Source organism: Camelus dromedarius, chromosome 13 (genome assembly GCF_036321535.1).
Source record: "Camelus dromedarius isolate mCamDro1 chromosome 13, mCamDro1.pat, whole genome shotgun sequence".
In the NCBI taxonomy this organism is placed as follows: Eukaryota; Metazoa; Chordata; class Mammalia; order Artiodactyla; family Camelidae; genus Camelus; species Camelus dromedarius.
This window is the reverse complement of record NC_087448.1, coordinates 68,860,234-68,875,968: the sequence shown is the minus strand read 5'-3', so window position 1 is coordinate 68,875,968 and position 15,735 is coordinate 68,860,234. Positions and strand designations below refer to the sequence as shown.

The window sequence follows — 15,735 nt, the reverse complement described above, 5'->3', positions numbered from 1 at the left end:
CCCATAGATGTGTCTCAGGACATCTGCTTTGTTACTGAGGCCACATGGCTTTGCTGACTTGGAAATTTTTTCCTACACCAAGTGCTAGCTCTGGGATGTTGTGTTAGTGTTTTCCGGGACGCTCCTGGAAGTCATTTGTTTCTTTGCTGGGAGTGCCTTTAGACCCTGAGTCCAGGCTGGACTTTGAATTTGAAAGTAAGGCTATATGAAGACGTTCTATGCACTTGAAATTGCAGTATAAACTACCTTTTCTATCTGGAAGACTTGAATAAGGAACATTGCTAACATTTCAGTAGCATGTAAGAGGCTTTTTAAAGGAACAGAAACTTCAGATGATCATGAACATTAATTCATATATATAAAGTATGTATACTACACATAATAGTCACACGTTGTATGTAACATGTTAACTTAATTTACTTGATATAGCTCTAATACACGAATCTAGGGTGTGCTGGGGACTTAGGAAACATGACTGAGGAATTTTGCTAACACTCAGGAGGAGAATTTGATTCTCCTTTTCCACCTATTTAAATCTCTGAACTCAAGCTTGACCCAGTCCTCTACGACCAGTTCAGTTATTCAGAAATTTATACAACCCAAACCCAAAACCAAAGGCATCTTAATCCATGAAAAAGCCAAGTCCTCTTAAGTCTGATAAATCAGTATTTAAAGTCAAGTATTTAAAATGCTGGAAAAGGCCAGGCTGCTCTGTCCATTCGTTGACTACAGGTTGGATGAAGACTCACCTTGAATAAATGCACACCTGCATAAAGAGACAGCTTCTTCTGTCATGAGAGGTCCAGAAACACTTAAACAGTTACATGATTTGTCTCATGGCAGCTGATTATTAAATGTCCATTGCCTCTTTAAAGTGACCTTCTAGCTGGAGAAAAAGAACAGTCAGGCAGTCTGAACACAGTGTCCTTTCATGATTTACTGGTTGAGCAGGGAGTTCATTCATCGTATTTTATCTGTCTCAAATGTTTACATTTGAAAGTAAGATGTTTAAACAGTATTGGGTTATCGTCCAGTCCACACATCACAGAATCCCTTTTAAATCGAAGTTTTAAAACCTGGGCTTTTAAAAAGAGAACAAGCAACCTCAGCAACTGTATAAGACAAAGGAGCTTGTCTGTTTGAAGATCAAGTGTTCTTCAGCCAGCTCTTCCATCCAGTCTTCTCGGATGGGCCTAATATGAGGAAATTCTAAAAGAATGGGGGTGGGGAGGGTGCAGCTCAGTGGTAGAGCACATGCTTAGCATGCATGAGGCCCTGGGTTCAATCCCCATTCCCCCCATCAAAAAAATAAATAAAACTTTATCACCTCCAACCACCCCCCAAAAACTAAACTAATAAAAAAAAATTTTAAATAAACAAGAGAATGGAGGCCACTCTCAGTGGAGAACTGCACACAAGCTTTGGAATCTATGCAGACTTGCTTTTAAAATGAAAATTTAAGCAGCTGTGTTTTAGACATTGTTATGCACAATTCTCTTAGACTGTGTCGATGTTTGAGGTACCCTTAGGCCTGGATGTTACAATTGTTCCATTTGTATTTTAGGATTGAGAAATGTTGTGAACTGGTGGGGGAAGAGTACCTTAGTTACTACCTGCTGGTTGATTGGGTACTTTGAGAACACTGTATAACTGACTTTCCTAAGGCAAAATGATAGCATCCACAACTCAGATACCTAAAAAGGATTAGTCTCAAAAAGCCCTCTCCTAGGTTAAGTTCTGTTAAAAAAAAAATTTTCAGGAGCCTGACAGTGAGCACCCCTAATGCTTTTGAACTTCAGAGGAATTGAAGGTATTATATTTGGCAACAGAACGTTTTAAAAGCTTGTGGAGTTTTTAGTAGAAAATATTTCTTGACTTGAAAAGAGAAATGATTCTCATTCCGCAGCCAATAACAATATGTATATTTTTATCACAGCATACCTTTCTGAGATTCCTAGGCTACAAAAAAGGCTGCCAACTCTACCATGTAGGAATGATCTTCAGGAGATAGTGACATTGAAGACTAAGGTGAGAGTAGCTGGAGGCCAGGGCTTGTTGTCCTGATTGGAAATAGCGGGACCCTGCATTTCTGATTAATGTTTTATTCTCTTAGCATATGGGACTGACATTCTCAATGATTTAAGATTATGTTCCACCGTTAAAACATAAAAGGCCGTACATTTAGCATTGGCATTATTTCAATGCTGATTTTATACATTGTAAGCCTGCCAGTTTACTTTAATGTTGATTTTAAAAAAAATTCAGCTTATTGCATATTGGAAAAATGTATGAGTTGGAGGTAGCATCGTGACGTCCTGTTAACACAGTTTTACTAGAAGACAGCGTTTACCTGGTGCGCACTCTGCGTGTTGGCTAAGAAATCCAGTCGCCTTGAAGGGATGGGAAAAAAGGAAAACTAAGTAACTTATTCTGAAAAAATTATCTAGATTATTTGAATTATTGTACGAGTCATCTGTTTTGATCATTTGTAAGATCAAAAATAAAGACCAGCCTCAGAAAGGTTGCTGAGTTGTTAAGATTAGACAGCGACATGTAGCTCTTCCTTAGTGACCTCCGTCAGCGTCGTAGCACTCCGTTCAGAATGGGTCCTCACCTGAACTGTGTTCTACCACAGGAACTTGTATTTCGAAATCAAGTTGTGGTTACGCAAACTTCCCCCATATATTGTTTTAGCCCTTACAACGACCCTAAGGCAAAAATACTAGAGTTAATGAATTTCTTCATTTATTCAACATGTACTGGGCACATATTTTGGGTGAGTTTCCATTCCAGAGTGATCACAGTTCTTGTCATTAAGTCCTCAAACCCTAATTGGTGGTAAATCCAAATGGCTTGGTTGGTGATGAAGTGAAGGAGGGTTGCCCTGCGTGACAGTGTTGGGGTGGAGACTGGAGCACTGGAAGCCTACGGTCTTCCATGGAAGGGACAACGGATGTTCAGCTGTAGCTAGTGTTGCTTTGACCTGGGGCTCATGGTTGCCAGACTTTCTAACTTTTCAGGCCAATTCTTCATTTTTAATATTGAAAACATAGTTTTGAAATTACATGCTGTCCTGACAGAAGAAAATGACACTCCTGGCGAGATGCAGTACGAGGGCTCCGAAGAGAAGGATGAAGCCAGGTAATTACGCTGTGAGACAGAGGGTCACCCAGGGTGCTCTGGGAGCGCCAAGGAGGGCGCCCCTGGTAGATTCAGGGAGGGTGCAGGTTGATGCAGCCTCTGTGGTTCGGATGCTGTGGTCTGCCCCGCTAGGAAGGGGGAAGCCTGGGGCTGGTCCTCCCCAGCTGCTGCCCTAAACCCTGCTGCTTTGCCTTCTGGCACCCCAGCACAGGTCTTCAGGATCCAGACGAGGAAGGGAAGGGGTGTAGTCTCAGCCCCTGTTGGGTTTATTCCCTAAAAGAGGCTGGCCAATCAAGACGCTGTTAGTTACCATTCCTGCAAATGGGCAGGCTGAGTGGCTCAGTCAGATGTGCAGTCACTTTCTGCGTCAATGCACGGACTGTTTGCCAGCTCTGCGTTTAGGCTCCTGGGTCTTCTCTTTTGCTGGCCTGATTCTTCTGATACCTGCTCGCTGTGGTTGGAGAGCAGATGGTGAGGCGGGAAGCCCACACGCCTAGGTTTCCGTAAACCAGGCATCCTTTGTCTTCTCCTGATTGCTCTCCTAGGTTTCTCTGCACACGTTTTGCAAAACTGGATGCTAGGGTGTTAGTACATGTTGTGTAGCTCAGAAGACTCCAGTGGACCCATTGTACCTAATCTCAATAATTTGTATGTCTTTTGATTGAGAAGTCCTCCCCAAATAAATAGAACCCGAGTATATAATAGCATGTCTTTACCTGGGCCAGACCCTGAATGCCCAGAAGTTAAAAGCAATTTCAACAAATACCTTTTTATTGGCTTATTTTTACTTTAAAATATTTTTATTTAAGTACTTATTATTTCACTAAATTTTCCTTCTTTTCTATGAATGCCAAAGCTTTTCATAAGGTATTTCATTTTACTCCAGGAAATTCAAGGTCACGCTTATAACGCTCCACCAGCTAACGTGTTTATGTCTAACTGGTCCTTGGCCGGGCGGTGTTAAAAGGTTCACTAGCCCTGCTAAGCTTCTGCAGACGGCACCGCCTCCTTTCAGTCTCCTAATAGCTGTTTAATGAAAGTTTGAAGGATGAATGGCCACATCGCTGAATGTGTTATGTTGTTCTAAAGCTCTGTTAGTGTTGGCCAGTTTGCTGATGCAGCCCTGTGATGCTTAGGGGGCGGGGGTCTGGATGTACAGAGCAGCGGGGGGCAGCCCTGTGTCACCTGGCAGAGCCCCCAGCCCCATTTTGAGTCACCAGGTGTGAATTTGGTTGGCTTCCCACCATTTCTAGTACACGTGTCCTTTGGCCCTCAGTGTTCTCTCCCACTGTATGGGGTAAATATCTACTTCAGAGTGTCGGTGGCAGGGAAGAAGGCTGTACTTTTTATAAAGCTCTGACGCATCCCTCGATACCGTAAATACTTAGCTGCACTGACCCCGCGCTCAGCCTTGGACCGCCTTCTGCAGGTCCAGAGGTCTGCAGCATTACCTGCCCCTGGACTGTGAGCATCTGAATGAGTCTCACGGTTCCCCAGCAGGTTACAGCCTTCAGGGGCTGCCACATACCTTGGATCATTGGCTTCTAATGATAATGTCATTAGCAATGACAGCAACCACTGCTAACACATATGGAGCACTTTGGTCCCAGAAACAGCCCCATCTTACAGCTGCTAAACTCACGTATTCCTCACAGCAGTCCCAGGAGGTGGGTACTGTCGCTGCCCCCAGGTCACCAGTTCAGAGCTGAGGAAATGGAGACGTGGGTCAAGTCCACAGCTAGTAAGTGATGCTCTCCAGGCAGCAGGAACTGTGACAACGTCAGTGGCCATCGTCCGTTAAGTTGTCCTCTGTCCCAGGTCCTGGGCTGAGCATTCTCTTAGCAAACCCTCACTGCCCCCCGTGAGAAAGGGTCTGGTTTTATCTCCATAGATGTGTGATCTCAAAGTGACTTTGCCTAGAAACGGGACTGAAAACCCAGGTGTCCTGGATGCCCTTTTCCTCTGACAGTTCCCAAAAACACCCAGACTGATTTTACTTCTGGTGGGTTTACCTGCAGAAAATGATTGGAACCTGGCCTTTATAGCACCCTGACTGATCTCAGGAAGGTCCACCTCAGTCTACATTTCCTCCCAGCCTCTTGGTAGAAAAAGCCAGGTTAAACAGGAAGTCACAGAAAAGAGACCTGGCACGTTTCAGTGGTACATTTCAGCCTCCAGCTCCCAGTGCACAGACTCTTCTGTGAAGAACTGCTTGCCTTTTTAAAGTGAATTAGGGTTTTAAAAATGCACTGTGTCATTTAATCCTGTCTCCTAATCTAATGCACTTAATGCCTGGAAGAGGTAATGAGATTTTGTATCTACAGATCTGAAATCGAATGTTCATTCTGTTCACCACAGAATTAAATCCGTTATACACAACCAGATTTCAGGTGTTTTCCACCATGTATTCTTCATTGTTTTGCACATCTTCATTCTGTTAATTAATTCAGCAAATGTTCACTGAGCATCTTTATGTGGCAGACTGATCACGACACCCGCAACACGGAGAGTCACAGGTGTGGACCCTGTTTTTAAAAAATTTTTTATTGAAATATAGTTGATTTACAATGCTGTGTTAGTTTCTGGTGTGCAACATAGTGATTCAGTTATACATGTATATATTCTTTTTCATTATAGGTTATTGCAAGCTATTGAATGTAGTTCCCTGCGTGCTGTAGTAGAACCTTGTTGTTTGTCTATTTTGTATGTTCTAGTTTGTATTTACTAATCCACAAATCCTAATTTATCACCCCCTTTGCCCTTTGGTAACCTTAAGTTTGTTTTCTATGGCTGTGAGTCTTTCTGTTTTGTAAATAAGTTCATTTGTGTCATTTTTTAGATTCTACATGTAAGTGATATGATATTTGTCTTTCTGTCTGATTTACTTCATTTAATATGGTCATCTCTAGGTCCATCCACATTGCTGAAAATGGCATTATTTTATTCTTTTTTATGGCTGAGTAGTATTCCATTGTCTATGTATACCACATTTTATTTATTTATTTACTTATTTATTTATTTTAATTTCTTTTTTTTTAACATTTTTTATTGCGTTATAATCATTTTACAATGTTGTGTCAAATTCCAGTGTAGAGCACAATTTTTCAGTTATACATGAACGTATATATATTCATTGTCACATTTTTTTCTCTGTGAGCTACCATAAGATCTTATATATATTTCACTGTGCTATACAGTATAATCTTGTTTATCTATTCTACATTTTGAAATCCCAGTCTGTCACTTCCAACCCCCCGCCCCTTGGCAACACATGTTTGTATTCTATGAGTCTGTTTCTGTTTTGTATTTATTTTCCTTTTTTTTTTTTCCCGATCTCATATGGTATTTTTCTTTCTCTTTCTGGCTTACTTCACTTAGAATGACATTCTCCAGCAACATCCATGTTGCTGCAAATGGTGTTATGTTGTCAGTTTTTATGGCTGAATAGTATTCCATTGTATAAATATACCACATCTTCTTTATCCAGTCATCTGTTGATGGACATTTAGGCTGTTTACTCATCTTGGCTATTGTAAATAGTGCTACTATGAACATTGGGGTGCGGTGTCATTTTGAAGTAGGGTTCCTTCTGGATATATGCCCAGGAGCAGAATTCCTGGGTCATATGGTAAGTCTATTCCTAGTCTTTTGAGGAATCTCCATACTGTTTTCCACAATAGCTACACCAGACTGCATTCCCACCAGCAGCATAGGAGGGTTCCCTTTTCTCCACAGCCTCTCCAGCATTTGTCATTTGTGGATTTTTGAATGATGGCCATTCTGACTGGTGTGAGGTGATACCTCTATATTATAGTTCTGATTTGCATTTCTCTGATAATTAGTTATATTGAACATTTTTTCATGTGCCCATTGATCATTTGTATTTCTTCCTTGGAGAATTGCTTGTTTAGGTCTTCTGCCCATTTTTGGATTTGGTTGTTTGTTTTTTTCTTATTGAGTCATATGAGCTGCTTATATATTCTGGAGATCAAGCCTTTGTCGGTTTCATATGCAAAAACTTTCTCCCATTCCGTAGGTTGTCTTTTTGTTTTACTTATGGTTCTCTTTGCTGTGCAGAAGCTTGTAAGTTTCATTAGGTCCCATTTGTTTATTCTTGCTTTTATTTCTATTGCTTGGGTAGACTGCTCTAGAAGAACATTTTTGAGATGTGTGTCAGATAATGTTTTGCCTATATTTTCTTCTAGGAGGTTTATTGTATCTTGTCTTATGTTTAAGTCTTTGATCCATTTTGAGTTTATTTTTGTGTATGGTGTGAGGGAGTGTTCTAGCTTCATTGCTTTACATGCTTCTGTCCAGTTTTCCCAACACCATTTGCTGAAGAGACTGTCTTTATTCCATTGTATGTTCTTGCCTCCTTTGTCGAAGATTAGTTTTTTAAGGAATCTCCATACTGTTTTCCATAATGGCTACACCAAATTAACATTCCCAACAACAGTGTAGGGAGTTCCCTTTTCTGCTATGGACCCTATTTTAAAGGAGCATTCAATGTGCAGAGTAAAATTGATACACAGTGCAGGAGATACCGTTGTGAATGTGGAGAGGGCTGTGGGGACACTGTGAGCAGCTCTCTTCTCTGCATGGTTATGGACAGACAGCATCAGCAGAGAGAGCCGAGCTGGTCCTCAGAGGGACTTGGACGTGGAGAGGCTCTCCAGACCACAGTTCCAGCCTGTGCAGGAGGGCAGATCATGGTGTCCAGAAGAAATGTGGGTACTGGGGCATGGCTGAGCTGGATGGGCAGTGGGAGTGGTAACCAGTGATGAGACCAGCAGGCCAGTGGTTACCAGGCTATAGGGACTTTAGAAGATAACTTGCAGGGACAGACTTGCCTGTACCCCTGAAAAGTTAGGCGTAGCAATGCTCCTTTTGTATTTCCCATTCAAACTATTCAGGTTAGCATGTGTGTTGGGAAGAGAATGCAAACTGGCACATTGGATTTATAGTTCCATTGATTTTTTTCTATCCTAGCATCTAAAAAAGACCTTTATGATGCAAAAATCACAGTGCTTTACTTAATTTTCTCCTTTCTTTGGTAGCGCTTATGTGGTTTTTATCTCATGACCTTTTTTAGTTTATAAACTTTCGAGAAGGACCGTATTAATTACCTTTTTGCCCCAAGGGCACTGTACATATATTGTTTTCATTATTAATGAGATATTTACACTACAAAGAATTTTTAGGGAACAGAAGGTAATATTCATCCGGATTGCCACAGTATAAACCTAAGCCATTGATAATATTTTGGCATGTTCATTTTTGTACATAAAATGGATGTCTCTTATGAAGACAGAATCATATTGTCATGACTTGTAGCTTAATGTGCATGGTACTGTCTTTAGAAGATGCTACAGTGTTTGTCTGCCCTCCACAGTGACGAGCACAGTATCCCAGTGGAGTTTTCTGTCCAAACTAGTTGCTGGATTATGGTATGCACCGACTGTGTTTTTTCTTTCTTTTTTTTTTCAATTGAAGTATAGCTGATTTGCAATGTTGTATTAGTTTCTGGTGTCCAGCATAGTGATTCAGTTATATATGTACGTATATTCCTTTTCATATTCTTTTTATTATATTATAGGCTATATGTCTCTTTATTTTTCATATTTTATGTAAATGCTTTGGTATTTATACCCTCTTTTCCATGTTAGTTTAATTCTAGATAGATTTTTTTCTGACTTTTAAAAAATCAGCACATTAAAAAAATGCAGGACCATGCTGAGAAAGAGAGAGCCTAAAGCCTACCTTTCAGGGAATGTGATTTTATCTTCTGACCCCAATCCTGTGTCTACACAGCAGGTTGCATGGTTGGGTGCTTGCTGGATGATTTTGAGATATGCAAGGAGGGGAAAAAAAGCCATGACCAAGAAGCTAGAAGAGCAAAGCGAAAAAAAAAAAAAAGCTGTTTGAATTCACTCAAAAGGGTCATTCATTCAGCCAAGCTTAAAAATGGGTTTTCATTGCTCTGATCATTGGACCTGCTCGGGCAGCTGGGTTGACCACCCGGGTTGTGCCTCTGGGTCCGGGTGTACCCCTGGCTGGCTGCTCGTCCGCAGCTGGGACAGCAGCTGCCCGGCCCGCCTCCTTTGTTGTTTTTGTTACTGTTTTTCTTGGGCTCTTCGGCCCGTGGCTCTGGTTCTCTGCTTGGGGCTTCTTTCTAAGCCATCAGGTTACCTGCTCCAGGTTTCTGTTAAAGAGGAACGGAACCGCTGTGTCTGCCTGATGGTTGGCGCTCCCAGGAGAGTCTTCACTAAAAAAAAATTTGTTAAATGCATCTCTTCTCTTGACCTTGTGTGAATTGGTAAAACAAAGCAAAACGGATTTGTTTCTACGTTGTAGACCTTTATTGGTAAAGATAAAGAGGCTTAGTTTATCTTTTGTTAAAATGTCAGCTGAGTGTCTCCACCTTCATCACTTGTAAATGATCTTTAGGTGTTTTTAAATGAATATTCATTTTTCTGTTGATAGACAATCTGTCTGTACTGGTTTGGGGAAGAGCTCACAGTGCCAGGTAGTAGCTGCTTCTGCTTCTCGGTGGAGCGGAAGGCCTGACACCCGGGCACAGTGTATTTATTAAGTGGAGCAGGTTGTTTTCAGGACATGTGTGACACAGGGACACCAGAGCCACACACTTGGGTTTGCATCCAGCTCTGCCTCTTACTAGCAGCGATGTGACCTCAGGCAAGTGACTCAGCCCTCCCTGAGCCTCAGTTTCCCCATCTCTAAGATGGGGATAGTGGTAGTACTAACCTTCTAGAGTACTTGTGAGGATGAACTAAGTCATGTTAAACATAGTACCTGGCATATAGCACTTGGCAGTGTTCATTGTTATTTTATCATTAGTATTATCCTGTTGGGTTTCTGTAAGTCACAGTTTGAATGTAATTCTTTTCTGGGTGAAGTTGACTGGACATTGTAGAGACCTGGATAGAAAGAAAATAAAGCCATGGATGGTCTGGGAATTCAGAGCCAGTAGGAGTTTTGTGTATGATGGGTGGGTGGACAAAGTTTCATTTCTCATAACCTAAAGTTTTAAAGAATTGCATGTTACTTGCCTCTTGGATCTTTTTTAAAGGTGACTTTTCTTTTAAGACATAAATAACATTACGTAGTGTGTACAGTAAGTGGGAAACACCCTAGAGTAAGTACAGAGCACTCACGGGTGTTATTGATGTTCCCTGCATCTTCTAATCTTTCAGAACCTTCAGCCAGAAAGGCGTTGAGTAAGAACAATGGCTTTCGAAGTCCTCCTGGAGCGGCAGAAGACACTCTTCCCGATTCTGGTCTTGCTAACCGGTTTGGTAAGTCAACTCTTCACTTTCATAAGAATGTGGGGGAAGAATTTATGTAAGTAGGATCCAGTCTCTTTTCTATTTCTAATCACGTATTTTAAAACCTTTTTCAAATTACATTTTCTCGTGATTAGTTAGTAAATCCAGGGTTGCTGTTGGGCCTTAGCCTTTTGTAACAGTTCCTGCAGTTCTGTGTTTAAGTCTAGATGAAGTCAGAAAATCACAGCGTAACCTGGAGCCGCGTGATACTAAGGCTGCGCTGAGTTTACAGGCAGATGGGCCTCACAGCACAGCCTAGACTAACAAGGCTGGAGCTTTCAGCGTGGGGCCCATGACTTTGCAGTTTATGAAGAATTTGGAATTGATTCTTAAAATGCTCTTGTTGGGGAGGGGGGGAGGGTGTAGCTCAAGAGGCAGAGCACACGCTCAGCATGCACGAGGTCCTGGGTTCAGTCCTAGGTACTTCCTCTAAAAATAAATAAATAAGGTAAATAAATTACCCACCCAAAATAAGTGAGAACTTAAAAAAATAATAAAATTCTATTGTTTTAATTTATTTATTTATATCCCTCTTGGTTCCAAAAAGCCTCAAATATGGATGGAGAATTTTAATGTTTGAAAGCGTAACACAAAAGGTCTATGAAGATGTTCAAAAGAATCATTGAGACATTTAATCTGGAGATAGTCATCATCTACAAATATAAAAAGAATTATTTCCACTGAAGACAGTACCTGAAGTCTTCTTGGAAGACCAAGTAAGAGGTAGTGGGGTCCGACTGGAGTCTGAGATCCAGGGAGATGTGAGGAAAATGTCCCTTCCTGCAGCTGAGGTTGTAAACAGTGGAAGAAACGGTCTGGAAGAGACACTGTGATGTTTTTTTTTCAAAGCAAGTGCAGGGTCTTTGTGGTGGAGGGCAGTCTCTTCTCCCTCTTAAATAAAACTGAACTCCTCTAAGATTGGTTGTCAGAGGGGTGAAGAGAGGCGGGAGGTGATTATTAGACTGTTAACCCCAAATCATGTTCTAGTCCTGAACCCCACCATGAGTTCTCCTGCCTGCCGCTCTAGAGCTGAAGGCTTTGGTTTTGTGTAAGGAGATTAACTGACATCCTTGCAGATGTCTCTGCTTCAAGGTGGAGGTGGTTTATATGAATAACTGCCCGTTGTTACAACTGTCAAAAACAGTTTCCGTGCACCTTGTGTGACAGGCGTCGTACCAAACACTGAGTCTCTGTGCCCCCAGTGCTTCCTGACGTTCTCTGTTGTCATTTACGAAGACCGAGTTACAGTCAGGAGTGTTACCGAGGGAGTTCCTGCTCAGCGTAAGAGTCTGAACTGAACATTATCGCCCGTCAGAGATTCTGTGAAGACCAACATTTTTAACAAAACACTGTCCATTAAGAAACAAGTGTACATACTTTTGTAGAATGATAGTATATACAAAGAACTTACTGTTTTCAGATAAAATAAGAAATAAAGGCAATATTTTGGAAAATGACTTACAACCTTGTTTCTGCAATGTAGGTAATCTTTCCATTCAAGTCCTATGCTGTGAACCAAAGTACCCCGTTAGGCCCCACGTTAGCGGTAAATGAGGATCAGTAAGACAGTGAGTTCGTGTTTCCATCACTCTTGTACTTTGAAGATTCCAGAGAGTTGAGCCCTTACTGTCATCTTCATCATTGTCAGGAATTTTAGTGATCTCATGATTGTCAGATGGTATTTTTTGAAAGATGAACTCTTAAGTAAATGGAATTCAACTGAAAGAGGTGGAAACTTCGTCATCAGAACTGGAAGGCAAATCTGTCTAAAGGATAACAGCGGAGTTCTTGGGGCTAGTCTGTTTCATTTACCTATGTCTTCAATTCATTATATGTGAATATGTTTGTATTTCTTGAAGATCAAAGAATGTAATTTTTGAATTCAGAATTCTTCAGGTTGCAGAAGGACCTTGCATCTCTGCAAAACCATTTCTTTGTGTGTCTTCTTACTTAGCAAAGGGAGATCTCGTTCAGGGAGTGCAAAGAGGAATCAGACTTGTTGTTTGTTCCACTGACTTTTTCAGAAAGTGGTTTTCTTCCTAAAGTGAAGACTGAATTGGCCTCAGTCTGAATTACTGTTTACATTCAGTGATTATGTAACTAATACTGAAGAAAGCCTTCCTGTCTCAGAAACAGTAGAATTAAGTTACTTTAAGATAACGTTTTGTGGAATATTTGTTGCAGGCATGTAAAGGAACGTGTGAAACAGGAGACTGTGGCCAGCAGGAATTCAGGGATCGATCGGGAAACTGTGTTCTCTGCAAGCAGTGTGGGCCTGGCATGGAGTTGTCCAAGGTAATTAGCGGGTGTGTGGTAAAGTTGTCCATATGTGTTTTTGTTTTTGTTTTTGTTTTTGTTTTTTTATTGAAGTACAGTTGATTTAAAATGTTGTGTTAGTTTCTGATGTGCAGCATAGTGATTCAGTTATACACACGTACTTTTTTCATACTCTTTTTCATTATAGGTTATTGCAAGATACTGAATACAGTTCCCTGGGCTATGCAGTAGGGCCTTGTTGTTTATCTCTTTTATTTATAGTAGTTTGTATCTGCAACATGTGCTTTTCAGCTGAATTCTTTCAGTTAATTACTAGTGAAGATTTCTTGGTTCGTCATGTCCCTGTAGCCAGGTATCGTGCAATTCCCTTTACAATACTTGTGATTCATGTATCTTCCTGAGATAAAAGAAATAGATTCTAATAACTGCAATTCAATAAATGTCATTGTTTTCTATAATTTAGTGTTTATCATATTTCACTGAAAGAATAGAATCATTCAGGTTTATTTGCATGAATTAAAAGGAATCTACATTTGACTAAAGATGTAAAGATAGAGCATGATAACAGGAAATGGTGATGTTACTGTTTACTAGGCCTTCCTTCCTTTTCTTGAAATGAGGGTCACCACTGCTGGTCCGGAAGAGAGCCTGGCAGTGTCTTAGGTAACCAGATCCAAGGGAGCAACTCTTTTCCAAGCCACGGCTTTGAACATTCCTTTGACAATGCCCACTAGTATTGTTAATTTCCCTGTGTTGAGTGTCTGCTATTCCCAGGAGCATTTTAAATACATTCATCTGAACCACAGTTTGTGAAGAAAATGCATTCTGGCAGGTTTTCAGAGTCAGTTGTGCTAGGCACCTTCTTGGTCGTGAGCTTGTTCAGAGGTCCTCGTCCGTTTGCTTTATTTTATGAGCTTTTGACGACGTTACCGGTTGTGGACAGTTGTTATCACTTTGTTCTAAATAATGCATCAAGGTCTTCCTGTTGGAGAAAGGAACAAAAGATGTGTTTCTTAATTTTAAGTGACTTTTAAAAGAGGAGTCCTTTTCCCGACAGACGACCATCCCATTAAGTTGAGTCTTCTCCGCGTAGATTTTTGATCAGTGAGCTGCAGACACCAGGGAAAACAGGAACTTTGAGTTCCGCAAGTGAGTCCTGGTGGACGGCCTCCCTGGGTGTGTGTTAAACAAGTGCTGGCTTTAGGCACCGTGGGGAGTGCCCTGGGGTGGACGCAGGCTGACATTCGAGCTCTGCGACGTCTGGTTAGCTGCAGCCCTGCCGATGCTTTGTGACCCCTGTGGATGGTAGTGACATGCATTTTCAGGTATAGGTCTTGCCCTGTTGGGTACAGAAAGGTCCTTTATAGCAGCACATCTGCAACCTGGGATCTGTCAACAAAGAGGCTGAGTGTGTCCTCCCTGGGAGGGAAATAGATGACGATGTTTCTACCCTCAAAGCTGCTTCTTTTCCCAAATCTCTGTGAAAATCTGAATGAAACCTCTCAGACTGGAAGAGACGAGTAAATCGTTTCTAAGAAATTGCTCCCTAGCCGTTGTTTCCTGGGGAATCCAGTGTGATTCTGGAGAATCAGTTTAGAGAATGAAGGTTCTATCAGTTCTAATATTGTTTTGTTTTAAAAAATCCATCTTCTGAGATTACCTGATAACAGTTTCCATATTTCATCGTTTCGTGTGGATATCCAGCAGAAATACTCTTTATTAGGTAGCAGTTTTCCCTGAGTATTGAAACAACTGTCCAGCCCTCTTTCAGTACAAGCAGCCGTAAGGGAGCAATCGGAATACTCCCGTCTGTGTGTGCTTATTTTCTTAGTAATGTTTATGATCATTTTCTTCATTAAAAAAAAAAAAGACTGGGACAAATTGAGTGAGAAAGAGTAATAGTGAAGGTAATGATGTGCCTGAAATATTAGATTCTTAAGACCCACTTGGAAGCACAGATATACAAATGTAGAGCCTGTTCCTGTGTGTTCTGAGGAGTCTGCCTTGCGGGCAGCCGAGCCCTGTCAGCTTTCCAGCTGTCTAAACAGTGGTAGAGCGCGTGCTCGGCGTGCACGAGGTCCAGGGTTCAATCCCCAGCACCTCCGTTAAAAAATGGACAAATAAAAATAAGTAAACCTTATTATCCCCCCCAAAAGAACCCGGACGTCTCGTGTCTTTGCCAAAGGAAGGAACAAGCCAGTCAGCCTCAGGTAGGTTTTGGGGGGAAAAGGTGACGTTTACATCCAGTAATAGAAAGGCTAATGAGTTTGTGATTGTGTGCATTATGGTATGTTTCGCCAAGTCTTTTATCTTGGTTTTTAGCTCTTAGTAGATAAAATTAGCAAGTGAGCCTTGCTCGTACACTAAGGTACAAAAACGTAAAGAGGGTAGAGGGTTCAAACACACCAATGAAAGTATAAATACACTTTTATTTCCCAGTTCACTAATCAAGGCAAAGAGAGTGAGTTTTTTTAATAAGAAAACTTTGGGGCTAGAAATTTCTGAACTGTCCACTTTGAATTTGCAGTTTCTCCTTTCCAGGCTGCCTTTAGTAAGTTTTCAGCAATACCGTGTGTCTTTCAGAGGAAAGAAGAGTAAGTTCTGAGTGTGTTAAAATCACATACAGCACTAAGTCAACAACTGTAGTCAACTGGTTAACTATCACTTCTAAGCTTTGCAATTCAAGGTAGAATCTATTCTTCTCACCAAGATGAGGTTTTTTTAATTGCTGGATAACTACATTTATAAATAACCTGATTGCTTTTTACGTGGAATACTAAATAGGTTGTTTGGAGGAGGTGTTATTTTGTAATGAAGCAAATGAGTATAAAAGTTTTTTTACCATTTAAACTGAGGCTTACGATAAATAGTAACTTTTTAATTAGTCATGGAGAGGTAGACAGCCTGGATCAAATGATCAATATTCACAACTAGAGTTTTCTTTATATTAAGACTGAAAAAAAGAGCATTT

The 15,735-nt window shown here is 41.0% G+C and overlaps 1 protein-coding gene across 3 annotated transcripts in view; it reads left to right on the top strand.

Moving 5' to 3' along the window:
* TNFRSF19 (TNF receptor superfamily member 19) overlaps positions 1-15,735 on the top strand; it is a 68,462-nt gene that overhangs the window by 9,468 nt on the left and 43,259 nt on the right. For all 3 annotated transcript variants that reach the window (XM_064493269.1, XM_010988748.3, XM_031465746.2), the window contains exons 2-3: positions 10,356-10,457; positions 12,672-12,782. In XM_064493269.1, coding sequence (XP_064349339.1) covers positions 10,389-10,457; positions 12,672-12,782 — 180 coding nt within the window. In that variant the 5' untranslated portion in view covers positions 10,356-10,388. The remainder of the gene's footprint in view (positions 1-10,355; positions 10,458-12,671; positions 12,783-15,735) is intronic.